This window comes from Oryx dammah, unplaced genomic scaffold (assembly GCF_014754425.2).
Source record: "Oryx dammah isolate SB20612 unplaced genomic scaffold, SCBI_Odam_1.1 HiC_scaffold_25, whole genome shotgun sequence".
In the NCBI taxonomy this organism is placed as follows: Eukaryota; Metazoa; Chordata; class Mammalia; order Artiodactyla; family Bovidae; genus Oryx; species Oryx dammah.
This window is the reverse complement of record NW_024070209.1, coordinates 29,220,693-29,238,107: the sequence shown is the minus strand read 5'-3', so window position 1 is coordinate 29,238,107 and position 17,415 is coordinate 29,220,693. Positions and strand designations below refer to the sequence as shown.

The window sequence follows — 17,415 nt, the reverse complement described above, 5'->3', positions numbered from 1 at the left end:
TCTTTCTTGGAATATGGCATGAACTTCTACTGGTAGGTAGCCATCTTAGAGCCAAAAGAGAAACCAGCCTTAGGTTAAAATTTAAATCATAAAATAATAGAAAAGATCAAGAAATGAAGTTCTTTGATGAGCTCACAGAGCTTCTGAATAAAAGCAACCCTATGAGCCAAGATGTACTGAGTTTAGAGTACCTGCAAAAAAATATGAGTCCTAACTAAGTTTAACCTCAAATAATCTACTCAGAAAAAAAATAAAAGGAAATCCACAACTCACATCTTACTGGCAAAGAACTTACTGTCGAAGGGGTCCACAATGTATCACTGTGGCATAAAAATTATACTGAGACAAAAGTATGAAAGTAGACTTTGTTTCTGAGCCCCATTATTTCCATAACAGCAGAGCACCCCAAAAGAATTCAATTGTTAAGTCCTCTCTCAGAGAGTTTCACAACCAGGGAAGTCAAAACTATCATATCTTCCATCTGTTCTCCAAAGAGCTCGCTCATCTGCCCTAAAAGCCGTTTGCTTTTCAGTCAGTGCCCTTTCTCCCTCTCCCCCTTCCCTACTAAGACAGGATACAAGTCCCAAGTTCTAACAGCTTCCTTAATTGATATTTTTCTGTGAACTCAAAATGTGTGCTCTTGCTCATCTGGTTTTGCAGTCCTTAGGTGCAATCTCAAAATCGACAGAATGATCTTGGTTCACTTCCAAGGCACACCATTCAATACCACAGTAAGCCAAGTCTATGCCCCAACCACTAATGCTGAAGAAGCTGAAGTTGAACAGTTCTATGAAGACTTACAAGACCTTCTGGAAGTAACACCAAAAAATGATGTCCTTTTCATCACAGGGGACTGGAATGCAAAAGTAGGAAGTCAAAGATACCTGGAGTAACAGACAAGTTTGGCCTTGGAGTACAAAATGAAGTAGGCATAGGCTAACAGAGTTTTGCCAAGAGAACACACTGGTCATAGAAAACACCCTTTTCCAACAACACAAGAGAAGACTCTACACTTGGACATGACCAATACCGAAATCAGATTGATTCTTTGCAGCCAAAGATGGAGAAGCTCTATATAGTCAGGGGAGAAGGCAATGGCAATCCACTCCAGTGTTCTTGCCTGGAGAATCCCAGGGACGGGGGAGCCTGGTGGGCTGCCGTCTGTGGGGTCGCACAGAGGCGGACATGACTGAAGTGACTTAGCAGCAGCAGCAGCAGCAGCATACAGTCAGGAAAAACAAGACCGAGAGCTGACTGTGGCTCTGATCATGCACTCCTTATTGCAAAATTCAGACTTAAATTGAGGAAAGTAGGGAAAACCACCAGACCATTCAGGTATGACCTAAATCTAATCCTTTACAATTGATTATACAGTGGAAGTGACAAATAGATTCAAGGGACTAAATCTGATAGACAGAGTGCCTGAAGAATTATGGACAGAGGTTCAGAACACTGTACAGGAGATGGTGATCAAAACCATCCCAAAGAAAAAGAAATGCAAAAAGGCAAAATGGTTGTCTAAGAAGGCCTTACAAATAGCAGAGAAAATAAGAGAAGTGAAAGGCAGAGGAGAAAAGGAAAGATATCCATCTGAATGCAGAGTTCCAAAGAACAGCAAATAGAGATAAGAAAGCCTTTCTAAGTGAATAATGCAAATAAATAGAGGAAAACAATAGAATGGGAAAGATTAGGGATCGCTTCAAGAAAATTAGAGATACCAAGGGAACATTTCATGCAAAGATGGGCACAATTAAGGAAAGAAACGGTATGGCAGAAGATATTAAGAAGAGGTGGCAAGATACACAGAACTATACAAAAAAGATCTGAATGACCCAGATAACCACGATGGTGCGCTCACTCACTTGAGCCAGACATCCTGGAATATGAAGTCAGGTGGGCCTTAGAAAGAAGCATCACTACAAACAAAGCTAGTGGAGGTGATGAAATCCCAGCTATTTCAAATTATAAAACATGATGCTGTTAAAGTGCTTCATTCAATATGCCAAAAATTTGAAAAACTCAGCAGTAGCCACAGGACTGGAAAAGGAAAGACTTTATTTTGGGGGGCTCGAAAGTCCCTCAGATGGTGAATGCAGCCATGAAATTAAAAGATGCTTACTCCTTGGAAGGAAAGTTATGACCAACCTAGACAGCATATTCAAAAGCAGAGACATTTCTTTGCCAACAAAGGTCCGTCTAGTCAAGGCTATGGTTTTTCTAGTGGTCATGTATGGATGTGAGAGTTGGACCGTGAAGAAAGCTGAGCGCCGAAGAATTGATGCTTTTGAACCGTGGTGTTGGAGAAGACTCTTGAGAGTCCCTTGGACTGCAAGCAGATCCAACCAGTTCATCCTAAAGGAAATCAGTCCCAAATATTCATTGGAAGCAGCACTTTGGCCACCTGATGTGAAGAACTAACTCATTCATTAGCAAAGACCCTGATGCTGGGAAAGATTGAAAGCAGGAGGAGAGGGGGACGACAGAGGATGAGATGGTTAAATGGCATCACTGACTCAATGCACATGAGTTTCAGTAAATTCCAGGAGTTGGTGATGGACACGGAGGCCTGGCATGCTGCAGCCCATGGGGTCGCAAAGAGTAGGACGCAACTGAGTGACTGAACTGAACTGAACCAAGAACTTCCAGATGTTTAAGCTGGATTTAGAAAAGGCGGAGGAACCAGAGATGAAATTGCCAATATCCGCTGGATCATAGAAAAAAGAATTTCAGAAAAACATCTACTTCTGCTTCACTGACTACGCTAAAGCTTTTGACAGTGTGGACCACAACAAACTGTAGAAAATTCTTAAAGAGATGGGAGTACCAGACCACCTTATCTGCCTCCTGTGAAACCTGTGTGCAGGTCAAGAAGCAATAGACAGAACCAGACATGGAACAATGGACTGGTTCAAAATTGGGAAAGGAATATGTCAAGGCTGTATATTGTCATCTTGCTTATTTAACTTACATGTAGAGTACATCATGCGAAATGCCAGGCTGGATGAAGCACAAGCTGCAATCAAGACTACTGGGAGAAAAATCAATAACTTCAGACAGGCAGGTGACACCACCTTTATGGCAGAAAGCGAAGAAGAACTAAAGAGCCTCCTGATGAAAGTGAAAGAGGTGAGTGAAAAAGCTGGCTTAATATTCAACATTCAAAAAACTAAGATCATGGCATCCGGTCCCATCACTTCATGGCAAACAGATGGGGAGACAATGGAAACAGTGACAGACTTTATTTTCTTGGGCTCCAAAATCACTGCAGATGGTGACTACAGCCATGAAATTAAAAGACACTCGCTCCTTGGAAGAAAAGCTATGACAAACCTAGACAGTGTATTAAAAAGCAAAGACAATACTTTGCAAAGGTCCTATTATCGTCAAAGCTATGGTTTTACCAGTAGTCATGTATGGATGTGAAAGCTGGACCATAAAGAAGGCTGAGTGCTAAAGAATTGATGCTTTTGAATTTCTGAACTGTGGTGCTGGAGAAGACTCTTAGTCCCTTGGACTGCAAAGAGATCCAACCAGTCAATCCTAAAGGAAATCAATGCTGAGGCTGAAGTTCCAATAATTTGGCCACCTGATGTGAAGAGCCTACTCATTGGAAAAGACCCTGATGCTGGGAAAGACTGAAGGCAGGAGGAGAAGGGGAGGACAGAGGACAAGATGGTGGGATGGCATCACCGACTCGATAGACGTGAGTTTGAGACAGCTCTGGGAAGTGGTGAAGGACAGAGAAGCCCGGAGTACTGCAGTCCATGTTGTTGCAAAGAGTCGGACACGATGGAGAGACTGAACAACACCACACAGTGAACCTAAAAGAAGACAAGTTTTTCTTCCTCGACCAAGTTAACTACGTAATATTCCATCTTCAGATCTAAAAACTGGGACTTGTCATATCTAAAGCGATAGCAATGAAATTAGGACAAATGACCTCTCTTTTTCCAGTCTATATCCAATTATTGCACTGTTTTCCTTTCTGACTCACTCCTTCCAGACGTTTATAAAATCTTTAAATGCTCTTCCGGCAGCATCATTCAAGAACTGACACTGACTACTATTTTACAGTCACAGCAAATTCAAGTTTAACAGGTATGTGTCAAGTATTTCAGATCAAAGTAAAAAATCCTTAATCCACAGTAAGGAAAATATAATGGAGCCGAAGAAAGAACACCAGCTATTAACACTGTTCATCTGAAAAGAGGGAAGGAGAAAGATCAAAGATGGTAATTTTTGCCTTTGTATTTCCCTGTATCATTTTGTTTCTCTTGTTCTAATATTATGTGTTCCATTTATAAGGAGGAAAACATCAAATAAAGAAAAGCATTTTACACATCTGTATCCTGGTACTTTAAATATCTTTCTGGAAAACTATCCTCAAGAACACTAACCCCCAAATAAAAGGAAAAGATTGCCCTGTCACTAAGAAATCATTCCAGAAAAGAAGTATTTATGCCTACACAGACACATATACAAACACACACAGTCTCACACACTCACATGCTCCTAAAATTCAAAGATTTTAGACATCTGGATACTGATGCCCCTTCTCCCCCACAGCTAAGGATGTGGCCTCACCTATGACTGGGGAAAGTTGGATATTTGTAAACATTCCTTTAAATGAAAGAAAATAAATGTGTAGATCTTGATGATCAACAACACTCTAACTAAAACAGAGAGATGGGAAAGCAAGAACTGAACTTTTTCGTGTCATTACAGATGTTTCCACATTTGAAAAAACCCTGAGGTCAGGCAAAGCTCTGCTGAAATACTACAACTGATTCTGCCCTTTGTGGCCACTTTTATTAGAAACTTCTAAGCCACTACCTCCATGCATTAAAAATATGTGGGTCTCAAACTTAAGCATGTATCAGAATCACCTGGTGGGCTTGTTAAAACATAAAACAGACTGCTAGGCTCCCAATGATCTAAAAATTGTGTACCTAAAATCATTCTACTAAAAGTGATATTATAGAGGAAACAAGAACTAAAACACAAGTCTTCCTAAACAATGGATGAAAATGATGCAAGTTTTCTAATTGTTTAACCTACAAGTAAATGGAAAAGACTGCCCTATTACTGACAAAATAGTACTAGGAAAGAAGCATTTATACCTATACACACACACACTCCTTCTCTTTTGCTTCTAAAATCTAAAAAGCATAGAGTAAATGTGGTTTAGTATTTTAAATCTCAGTTAATTATCCAACAAAAAATTAAATTAGCATCACATATGTCACGTGTTAACTCCAGTTAATTTAGTTATTAAGAAGAATGCAAAGAATCTGTCATTTAATAAGAATAAAGTAAGCACATATTCTTTACCAACTGAGCTGTTCAATCTCTTTGCAGTTCCTTGGACTGCAAGGAGATTGAACCAGTTAATCCTAAAGGAAATCAGGTCTGAATATTCGTTGGAAGGACTGATGCTGAAGCTCCATTGGCCACCTGATGCGAAGAACTGACTCATTTGAAAAGACCCTGATGCTGGGAAAGACTGAAGGCGGGAAGAGAAGGGGACGACAGAGGATGAGATGGTTGGATGGCATCACCAACTTGATGGACATGAGCTTGAGTAAGCTCCAGGAGTTGGTGATGGACAGGGAAGCCTGGCATGCTGCTGTCCATGGGGTTGCAAGGAATCGGACACAACTGAGAGACTGAACTGAACTGAAGCATGTATTCCTTGCATGATCACATTTAACAGGAAATTCAGTGTAGAAAAATTTCACACTATTAGTATGCAGAGTCATGGTTAACTTTTCAGTATATGACTATTAGAGTTACACTCACTCTTACCTCACCCCCAAAGACCTTCCCTATGTGGAAATAAACAGGAGAAGCTGACATCTCTTATTTTCCATATTTACCTCTATACCCTGTCCCTTTTCAATGATTATAACTTTCCTTCTTTCCTGGAATTAAAACTCAGCTTGCAAATGTGAAATCTTTTATTTATAAAATTTCCTTTAAACAGGGCACTTATGCCCAATATTCACTTCCTCTGTTAACCTTTCTTAATTTTTATCCATTGAAATGATTTTTATTAAAAAAATAAATTTTAAAAACCTTTTCTCATCACTGATTCTTACATCCACTGTCTCAAAAGTGCCCTGCAAGTGCTACAATTCAACATTAATAAGAGAAATCTGGAGAAGTTTTCTGATGTGCCTTTGCCTTTAAAAATTATTTTGGTACCTGTTTTAAAGAGTATATTGCATACCTGATCCATATCTAAAGTTGTTTCTATCATTTCCTGAAACTTGGAGAAGTCAGAACGAAGATCAATAAGAGGAGTCACAAAAACTGCCAGCAACAATGCCTGATGTTTTCCTAAAAGAAAAAGAAAAGTAAATAAGTAGGTCCTATTTTTAAAAATGCAGAACTACAAATCATAAAAATCTGATTACAATGAGCAGCGTTTGATCCCCAAAAGCACAAACTGTGCAGCAGATCTCTGAAGTTACTACTTAGTAGGAGATACCTTAATTCAAACATGTTTAGGACTTATATGGAAAGGGAGATGGTCTGGCACTCAAAACTCCCTACTAATAAAACAGTGCCTCCCCCACAAGTCTGTGAGTGAGTGAGTCAAAGTCGCTCAGTCGTGTCCGACTCTGCAACTCCATGGACTGTAGAGTCCATGGGATTCTCTAGGCCAGAATACTGCAGTGGATAGCCTTTCCCTTCTCAAGGAAATCTTCCCAACCAAGGGATTGAACCCAGGTCTCCTGCATTGGAGGTGGATTCTTTACCAACTGAGCCACAAGGGAAGCCCCCACAAGTCTGTAACCTCCTTCAGAAGCAGTGCTATATACAGAAACGAGACATTAATTACAACCAAATGAACTGTGTTTCCTTGCAGATTTAACAATCCCAAGTCAACGTTATTAAAATAAAGTATCTCTATAACTTACCTTATAAATCCCTAATTTCCATTAGTAATACAGTGTTCCAATTAACAGAGGCTAAATCAAGTCATGTATTTACACTGGAACTTTGCTTGATGTTGTTTAAGAGCACATGCTGGGGAATCATGTGAGGAGGAGTAAGTGAAGCAACAGAATCTACAGCTTGAAAGGCCTGAGTAGAGAGCTGGGAGCCAATCCCTGCTCCCATACTTCCTGGCTCTGTGATCTGAAGCCGCCTTTTCATTGTCTGTTGCAATGGAAGTAGTAACGACAGCTACCCAGGAGATGAAAGAGTAAGACCACCATATACAACACTTAGTATATACAATACCTGAGACTTAATACTGCATTTTACTCCAAAGCAGTAGTTACCAGCCTTTACAGAAGTAGGGGAAGCTCTCGGGAAGATGATGAAAAAGCTACGATGGCAGTCCAACGATTATGAGAATCCACTTATTATTATTAATCACAACAGTCTCTAGACATATTTAGAAAATAGTATATATGTGTGAACCATTATTTAGACAGTCTATAAACAACACTTTGCCCACATAATGTCTGTTGTGCTACAATGTCTGGTTCTTCAGTCTGAATCAGCTCACACGCGATCAGTTAAGCGGGGAATGCTGGCAGCAAAACATTGTGCTAGCACGGATTCACAAATGATTTCTCCTCCAGACCACTAATGTTTTGAAGAGATCAAGGGCAAGCTTTCCCACGATTAAAGAGTAAGCTTGGCAACAGCTACTTGACCTCAGAGCAGCTGGCTTAACCATTATACTTTCCACTATGTTAAGATATGTAGAAAGGCTGAATATAGATGAAGAGTAAAAAAACATCCACCGGTGTTTAAAAAAATTTTTTTTCTAACTGAATTGTATATTCCCTGGTACAGATTTTTAACTTTGTTGAAACTGACCTTTATTTGAAGTAAATGCCCCTGAAGGGCATCTCAAAGGAGGGGGAAAAAAAGGGTCTCAAACGTAAAAGCTTCAAGTCACTTGATGCTGATATTGGGTACAAATGCAATGGAGATTTATATAGGCTACTATTTTTGTTTTAATTAATTTTTATTGGAGTATAGTTGTTTTTATTAAAGTTTGTTAATGCTTTTGTTAGCAATCTTTTAAAATTTTTCATATATTTTGAGGTCTACCTTATCACTATTTTTTCTGTTAAGTTCTTTTCTACCACATGACTTTGAAGAAGGTTCAGGTTTCCCGAAAAAACACAAGCAGTATCCCTGTAGCAACACCTGTACAAACTTCAGAATATGTCCTCTAGTCCCTCCTCACACACAGGCCCACTTGCTGTAGCTCTTCTCAGAGTTAATGTCCCTTCTCTGCTCGCTTGCTCCCTATACTGCAAGCCTTAACTAGCATCTTTTTAAATAAATTAATTGATATCATAGTTTAATTGCTTTACAATGTTAAGTTAGTTTCTGTTGTACAGCAAAATGAATCAGTTACACACACGTATATATCCCCTCTTTTTTTGGATTTCCTCCCCATTTAGCTCATCCCAGAGCACCGAGTAGAGTTCCCTGTGCTATATAACAGATTCTCGTTAGTTATCTACTTTAGATACAGTTGTGTATATATGTCAATCCCAATCTACCAACTCATCCCACCCTGCCCTGTTCCTCCTTGATAACCATGAGTTTGTTTTCTACATTTGTGACACTACTTCTGCTCTGCAAGTAAGTTCATCAGTACCACTTTTCTAGATTTCACATATAAGTGACATTATACAATATTTTTCTTTCTCTTTCTGACTTACTTCACTCTATATGACAATCTCTAGGTCCATCGATATCACTGCAAATGTAATTATTTTATTCCTTTTCATGGCTGAGTAATACTCCACCATGTCTCAGTTTTTCTATCTATTGGCTGCACCACATGGCTAGGGAGATATTAGTTCCCTGACCAGAGATCAAACCTGGGCCCTCAGCAGTAAAAAGCTCAGAATCCTAACCACTGGACTGCCAAGAAATTCCCTAGCATCTTGAATTCCTTTCCCTACTTGTAATTTGTACTGAGCCCTAGTTGCCAATTTTAGCTGGTTTCCCCCCCTCCCAACTGGTTAAGGTTTTAATTTAAAAATAACAGCTCTATTGAGATATGATTCATATACCAAACAATTCTTCATTTTGATGTATACAATTCAATGGTTTTCAGTATATTCACAGATTTATGCAATCACAACCACAATCAACTTTCAAACTGTCACTGCTCTCAAAAGAAACAAGGAACCCTGTACCCATTAGCATTAACTTACAATTTTCCTCCAAACCCCTGCCACCCCTTCAAGCCTGGGCAACCACTACTCCACGCTATGGATTTGTTTCTTCTGGTCTTTTCATATAAAAGGATATTACACTGTGACTGCCTTTTTTCACTTAGCATAATGCTCTCCAGGGTTCATCCATGTTGTATCACGCATCAGTACTTCATTCCTTTTGACTGAGGAACAATATTCAATTGTATGGATATGCCACATTTTATTTTTCATTCATCAACTGATGGGCACCATTAAGGTTTTCGATATACTCCATTTTCAACTAGCTACCACAATCTGGAAAGCTCCACATGATCTATCCTAGGGTCTTAAACAAAGGTCCACAGGAAAACACTAATGAACACTACTTTGACATGTGCATTGCCCCAAAATAAAATGTTGGTACTTTTCTGATAAACTCATTACAAAGGATAACAAGCAAGGATAATAACAACAGGGAAAGACAGGAAGGTTTTGGAAATAAAACCAGGACAGGAGAGTACCCAAAGGTAGTAACAAGGTTGGCTTACCCCAAGAAATGACTGTAAAGATGAAAATCCAGGATGAAGAGAACAGGGCTTCCCTGGCGGTTCAATGATAAAAGAATCCACCTGCCAATGCAGGGTTCGATCCCTGATCTGGGAGGATCCCACATGACAGGGAGCAACTGAGCCTGTGCTCTAGAGCCCAGGAGCCAAAGCTACTGAAGCCCTCTCGTTCCGGAGTCCGTTCTCCACAACAAGAGGAGCCATGTACCAAAATGAAGAGTAAGCCCTCATTGCCACAACTAGAGAAAAGACGCCACCACAGCAACGAAGACCTAGCACAGCCAAAAGCAAAAAAATTATTTAAAAAAAAAAAAGGTTTAAAGCACATTTGAAAAAAAAAGATGAAGAGAACAAAGCCAAGTGAGACAAGAAGGGGAAAATGTCTGAATCTAAAGGAACAGTTCATACAAAGGCTGATGACTGTGCAGTATATGTGAGGTCCAGAGGATGTTCAAGTTCACGTGAATAGACAAAAAACAAATGCAATTTGTGTTTTCAAACTGCAGACCTTTCTCCAACATAAAATTTAAAAATCTTAGCATTTTTCAAAGGAAAAAAAAGTCAAAGTACACTGTACTTGTTTCAAGTTTTATATATTTCAGTTAATACTATTTATTACATAATAATTTCAGTTTTTATAGACACTGCATACAGTGTCTATGTGTTGTTAAAAACAAGACAACAGGCCCCAAGTGGAGTTGCTTATACTAAGTCCCAGGTCATCAAATCAAGGCTTCTTAATTATAGTTTTGTCTCTCCCAGAAATGGAATTTTAAGCCAGTCAATCGGCAATCACCTGATCAGCACCAGTTACATAATGTGCTTGATAGGCCCCTACAATCCCCCTAAAGAAAAGAAACCTTACCATAATCTGCTAGCTGTTTTGCCAAAATTAACTTGTTTCTGCTCCCTTCTGCCTATGAAAGTCTTTCATTTGTACAGATGGAGGTCTTTTCTATCTCCTGCCCAGTTTTTGAATTGTTGAATAATGCCAGTAAGATCTTTAAAATTTACTCAGTTGAATTTTGTTTCTAAACAGTGCACAGACAACACCCACAGGAGTGCACTAAGTCAAATGAAAATGTGTATCTTACTGTGACAAGTGGAAGTGTTAGTTGCTCAGTTGTGTCCAACTCTTTGCAACCACATGGACTGTAGCCCACCAGGCTCCTCTGTCCATGGGATTTCCCAAGCAAGAATACTGGAGTGGGCTGCCATTTCCTTCTCCAACCTTACTTTGAGTCATAGTCGAAAAGTGTAAGAAACACTGGCAATGAGTACTAGCAGAGAAAGGAAAGAGAGAGATAGGCAGAGCCAACAATCTATGAGGGCTCAGCTCATACTCCAATCCTAAAGCCAGTGAAAAACCCCCGAAGGGCTAATGACATTTATATTTTTACATATAAATATATTTACACATTAAGAAAGACAGCTGGCTGAAGCAGATAATGGATTAGAGAGTGCTAAGGCAAAAGACAGCAAAAACATTAGGAGGCTGACAGTAGTTCAGGGAAGAAAGGATTATAGCCTGGACTAGGGAGTGTCAGACTTTATTTTTGGGGGCTCCAAAATCACTGCAGATGGTGATTGCAGCCATGAAATTAAAAGCCGCTTACTCCTTGTAAGGAAAGTTATGACCAACCTAGACAGCACATTCAAAAGCAGAGACATTACTTTGCCAACAAAGGTCCGTCTAGTCAAGGCTATGGTTTTTCCAGTGGTCATGTATGGATGTGACAGTTGGACTGTGAAGAAAGCTGAGTGCCAAAGAATTGACGCTTTTGAACTGTGGTGTTGGAGAAGACTCTTGAGAGTCCCTTGGACTGCAAGGAGATCCAATCAGTCCATTCTAAAGGAGATCAGTCCTGGGTGTTCTTTGGAAGGAATGATGCTAAAGCTGAAACTCCAGTACTTTGGCTACCTCATGCGAAGAGTTGACTCATTGGAAAAGACCCTGATGCTGGGAAGGATTGGGGGCAGGAGGAGAAGGGGATGACTGAGGATGAGATGGCTGGATGGCATCACTGACTCGATGGACGTGAGTTTGAGTGAACTCCGGGAGATGGTGATGGACAGGGAGGCCTGGCGTGCTGCAATTCATGGGTCACAAGTTGGACACGACTGAGCGACTGAACTGAACTGAGGGAGCTGGTGGTGGGATGGAAAGGTGTCTGAGGTGAAGATACATATGATGTGATACCAACAGGACTTGGTAACTGAGTGAATGCAACGAGAGAGGGGCAAGAGGCAAGGCTGACTCCCAAGGCTTAAGCTGCTGGGCAGATGACAGGGGCCATTTTACAGAGAGAACACCAAAGAAGAGTTTAGAGAGAAGAATTCACAGTAGATACTGAAACATGGGCCCTTATGGGAAATCCTCAGTCAGAATTCCCATTCAGTAATAATCAATGGTCTGACTAGCAGTGGTCCACTTTAGTCAGACCATGACTTCCCCAGCTCATCAGCTGATCAGCCCACCATTCTGCACTATTTATCTGTAACCTGCCAGGCCCCTTTAAGCACCTACGCTTGCGTTGCCTGGTCTTATCCACCACAGGCCCCCAGCTTCCCACCACAAGAAGACTTTCCTAGACCAGTGTGTGGCAAAGTTGAGGATGCTAGGTAAATCGGCTGCAGCTGTACCAAAATTATCGGTAAACATCTTTCTCAAATCATTTACATCTTATTTAATGTAACTAAAAAATAATTGGAAATGGCTGGCAAAATGATTAAGAAAAAGACACTAAGATGTTCTAACCAAGTTAAATGAGTAAGTAACACTGAAATCAAAATGAACTATAGGGAAGTTCCGGATAACATATGAGGTGCTTCTTTACACATGTCCTCCTGACACCTACTCAGGCCCGAGGCCTGCCACTGGTCATAGATCTACTCAGTCAGACTTTCCAAAATAGTTTAAGACCAGAAAAAGCAACCTAAAGTCTAAACTAATTATAAAGCTAGTATTAGGGACTTCCCCGGAGAAGGCAATGGCACCGCACTCCAGTACTCTTGCCTGGAGAATCCCATGGGCAGAGGAGCCTGGTAGGCTGCAGTCCATGGGGTCGCACAGAGTCGGACACGACTGAGCAACTTCCCTTCCACTTTTCACTTTCATGCATTGGAGAAGGCAATGGCACCCCACTCCAGTGCTCTTGCCTGGAGAATCCCATGGGCAGAGGAGCCTGGTAGGCTGCAGTCCATGGGGTCGCACAGAGTCGGACACGACTGAGCGACTTCACTTTCACTTTTCACTTTCATGCATTGGAGAAGGAAATGGCAACCCACTCCAGTGTTCTTGCCTGGAGAATCCCAGGGACAGGGGAGCCTGGTAGGCTGCCGTCTATGGGGTCGCACAGAGTCAGACACGACTGAAGTGACTTAGCAGCAGCAGCAGCAGCAGGGACTTCCCTGGTGGTCCAGTGGATACGAATCTACCTGCCAACACAGGGAACGTGGGTTCAATCTCTGTTCCTGGAAGATGCCACATGCCGTGGAGCAACTAGGTCCATGTGCCGTAACTACGGAGCCCACGTGCTGCAGCTGCTGAGGCCTCCACACCTAGAGCCTGGGCTCAGCAGCGAGAGAAGCCACTGCGTGAGAAGCCCACTGCACAGCAATGACAAGCAGCCCCACTCGCAGCAACTAGAGAAAGCCCACATAACGGAAACAAAGATCAGCCAAAAACAAATTAAATAAAGAAAAATAATAATAAAGTTAGCATTAGCACTCTTGTTCCAGTAAATATTTTGGTATATGGTAATAAAAAGACATGAGTTTCAACTAACAAAGATTTTAAGATTTATTCTATGCCCACCTTCCCGTGACCTAACTTAACATAATTTTCTCATCTTTTTTTTTTTTTAATTTTCTCATCTTTTTAATTCCAGTCTAGAAGTTTTATTAAGTACAATTAAACTTTATCTCACCCTTAAATATATTTATGAAATGGATTTAAAAATTCATGTAAGTGGAAAAAAGGTTGGCAAGATGCTGCTAATTAAAGTTTACAGTTTTCACACAAATATGAGGTTGGAGTCAAAATATTACCAAATTAGTAAAGAAACCAAGAGTTGAAGTGCAGTGAATCACAGTAAACAAAATAATTCAATCACTGTGAGTAACAGCCTTCAGCACAAAGGCATCTCTGTTATTCCTTCACTGCCAACAGTCACCCTATTCGTTTTTTTTTTGTTTTATGAAATGTAGTTGATTTACAATGCTGTGTTAATTTCTGCTGAACAGCAAAGCAACTCAGTCATACATATATTTTTTTTTCCTCATATTCTTTCCCATTATGGTTTATCACAAGACATTTTTGACCTCTTTTCCTCCCTCATCACCCTTGCCCTCTCCTACTTTTCAGATCCTCTGGTCATGTCATACCCTTTGCTAATCACAGCCACCTGTCCCCATTCCTGTATTTGCAAGTAATTCTTTCTCTGACAACATACGTTGTTTCCCTTTATTGCTACTGTCATTTTGACAATAGTAATTTTCTTTCCTACGCCGACTTTCTCTTCTGATTTCACTGATTAGTTATGAGTATCATTTTACACTGTGCAAGTCTCTGTAACAGAAAATATATGCTGGTCTCTGCTGCTGGTTCCTGGTAGAGTTCCTAAACCCTTGTAATTTCCTAGTGAGAAGAGCAATAGGAGCTTCTCATATTCTAATAAGGTGACCTGATGTGGGCTGCTCACAAGGAAGACCGCGCCATGATTAGGAGTTTGGAATGTTTAGCTCTAACCCCAACTCCTGTCATCCAAGGAGGGGAGAGCAGCTGGAAATGGAGTTAATAATTGATCGTGGCTACATGAGGAGGCCTTCCAAATCCCAATAGTGGGGGGAAGGGGCCAGAGAACGTTCAGGTGGTCAAATACATCTATACCAGAATGACCCACCTCAAAGGACAAGCGCCTATGTTTAGGAACCTCCCAGACTTGTCATATCTCTTCATTTGGCTGTTCATCTGCATCCTTTATCAGAAAGTATAACCAAGTGTTTCCCTGAGTTCTGTGAGCTGCTCAAGCAAATTAACCCCCAAGGGAGGGGTGGTCATTGGGACCACTTGGTCAGAAGCACAGGTGACACCTGGGTTTTAGACTGGGTGGAGAGGTTGGAGGCTGTCTTGTGGGATTGAGCCCTTAACCTGTGGGATCTGATGCTATCTCTAGGGGATCGTGTCAGGATTGAGTTTAATCGCAATTAACTGTAGTCAGTCAGTGTCACAGAAGTTACTTGGTGTGGGGGGGAACCTCCACACATTTGGTGACCAGAGTGTCACTAATGAAGCTTCTGAATGTAGCATCTTGATCTCTTTTATCTTGTAAACTGGTTTTAATTAAAGTTTTGCATAGGGATGTATATGTCACATTATAACAAAACTGGCTATATGAAAAAGTGTAACAATATATTGGTGGGAAAAAAATGTACTAACTGTACACTTATTTAAAAAAAAGTACCATTTTTATAATAGTAAAAATAGTACCAACTGTCAGTTGCTATAAGTTAACCTCTACTGTTTGATATTATATTTTAAATATTAAAAGTTATTTTTTATTATTTTTAGCTAACATCTACTATATTTTAAAGTTCTAGGAAATTATTATGCATAAACTTAAAGGTTTGAGTACCTTTCTGGTATTCCCCCCACCCCAACTCTGGTGTTTTGTTTTTCTATTAGTAAATTCCTGAAACTATTTTTCACTAGGCTCTGCATTTTTTTTAATAATAAAAGTAATAATGTAAAAATGTCAACTTCCAATCTAACTCTAGAAGAAAAACCTATTAATTTTTTTTAATCCCTCTAGATTTTTGCCCTCTTGTCTACATTTGAATGGCAAATAATTATACTTTGACAAGTTATTTTTCCAGGAAAGCTTTACTGATTTATAGTTTTAGCCACAAGGTCTACAAGAAAATTTCTCTGCATCCTCACCAACACTGTTTGCTTTTTATTATTATGATCAGTTAGTGTATTCTGGTGACTGAAAGATTAGAAATGCAGAGATAAGATGAATATTGACTCAAGAATGTGAAAGCTTTTATCATCGAAGATAAGACTGAAGATAGTCAAGGTAGTGATCTAAGTAGCAATGGGAAGACAAGAAAGAAGACATTTAAATTATACTCTAATAAAAGATAAGATGAGAAAATTGCTATAGGAATTGATGTGTGAGAGGAAGGAAAAAATAATCTTAAGGGGTTACGACTGTAAAGGAAAACTCAGTTTCCCCTGTTTTCCTTCCCATCTATGAGTCTTCCTCCTCTGTCTCCTTTACACACACTAGTTCATTTCTGGTCACCAACTGTGTGGAGGTTCCTGCCATACCAAGCGATTTTCTCTGACACTAACTGGGTAAGTCAACTATAGTTCCATAAAGAAATAAAGAAAAAAATTTATTAAAAATTTTTTTCTTAATGATAGGAACAATTGCACAGTTTTGATAGGAACTATATAAATACTACAATAAATAATGCATTTTACCTCACAAAAGACAAAGTTTGCTTCTTGAGATGGACTTCCAAAAGGCTGCAGCTCGTGAGTTATTGTGGAATGGTGAGTCATCTAAACTGGAGCAGAAAGTTGTAACACCAGACACGAGTAAGCATGGCTCACGACACACACGTGAACTGAGATCACAGATGTCTGAGGGGTGGGAGTGTGTGTGAGTGTGCGTTTTGTGTATTCCTACACTGCTCAGTTCAGCTGGGTGCCAATTTTTTGCATTCACCTAGTGTTTCCCATAGACAAAATGTATATAAGCAATGTAAAATTCACATTATGCTCAATTATTCCCTAATACATGAACTACATTAGAACAAGTCTTCACTGTCAAAGCACGTGTTAAACAGAACCTTCTATAATTTTGTTTAAAAAATGAAAAAACATATACCAAAATATTAATAATGATTACCTCTGGATGGTAGAATAATTACTACAGAGTTTACCTTGCTTTAAAAACTGATAAAAACCAAATTTAAAGAAAATATCTCCAAAACACAAAAACCAGCCAGATCTTAAACTATAGCTTTATATAAACCTAAGGTTTAAAAAGCACTACATTACTAAACCAGATTCCTTTTCAGAAATGCCAACTAAATTGCTTTCATATTCTTATCTCCCATTTAGAAGGAAGCTAAGCAATCAGGTTAAAAGGAGGGATTATTATTATACTAACTTACTGTGCCTCCTGAAAAATCTGTACGCAGGTCAAGAAACACAGTTAGAACTGGACATGGAACAACAGACTGGTTCCAAATTGGGAAAGGATTATGTCAAGGCTGTATATCATCACCCTGATTATTTAACTTACATGGAGAGTACATCATGAGGAATGCTGGGCTGGATGAAACACAAGCTGGAATCAAGACTGTTGGGAGAAATATCAATAACCTCAGATACACAGATGACACCACCTTTGTGCCAGAAGGTGAAGAGGAACTAAAGAGCCTCTTGATGAAGGTTAAAGAGGAGAGTGAAAAAGCTGGCTTAAAACTCAACATTCAGAAAACTAAGATCATGGAATTTGGTCCCATCACTTCATCGCAAATAGATGGGGAAAAAATGCAAACAGTGAGACTTTATTTTGTTGGGCTCCAAAATCACTGCAGATGGTGACTGCAGCCATGAAATTAAAGATGCTTGCTTGCCGGGAGCCAGCACG

At 39.9% G+C, this 17,415-nt stretch overlaps 1 protein-coding gene across 1 annotated transcript in view; it reads right to left on the bottom strand.

Moving 5' to 3' along the window:
* MSH2 (mutS homolog 2) overlaps window positions 1–17,415 on the bottom strand; it is a 77,542-nt gene that overhangs the window by 28,491 nt on the left and 31,636 nt on the right. The window contains exon 8 of the mRNA XM_040224737.1: window positions 6,230–6,339. Coding sequence (XP_040080671.1) covers window positions 6,230–6,339 — 110 coding nt within the window. The remainder of the gene's footprint in view (window positions 1–6,229; window positions 6,340–17,415) is intronic.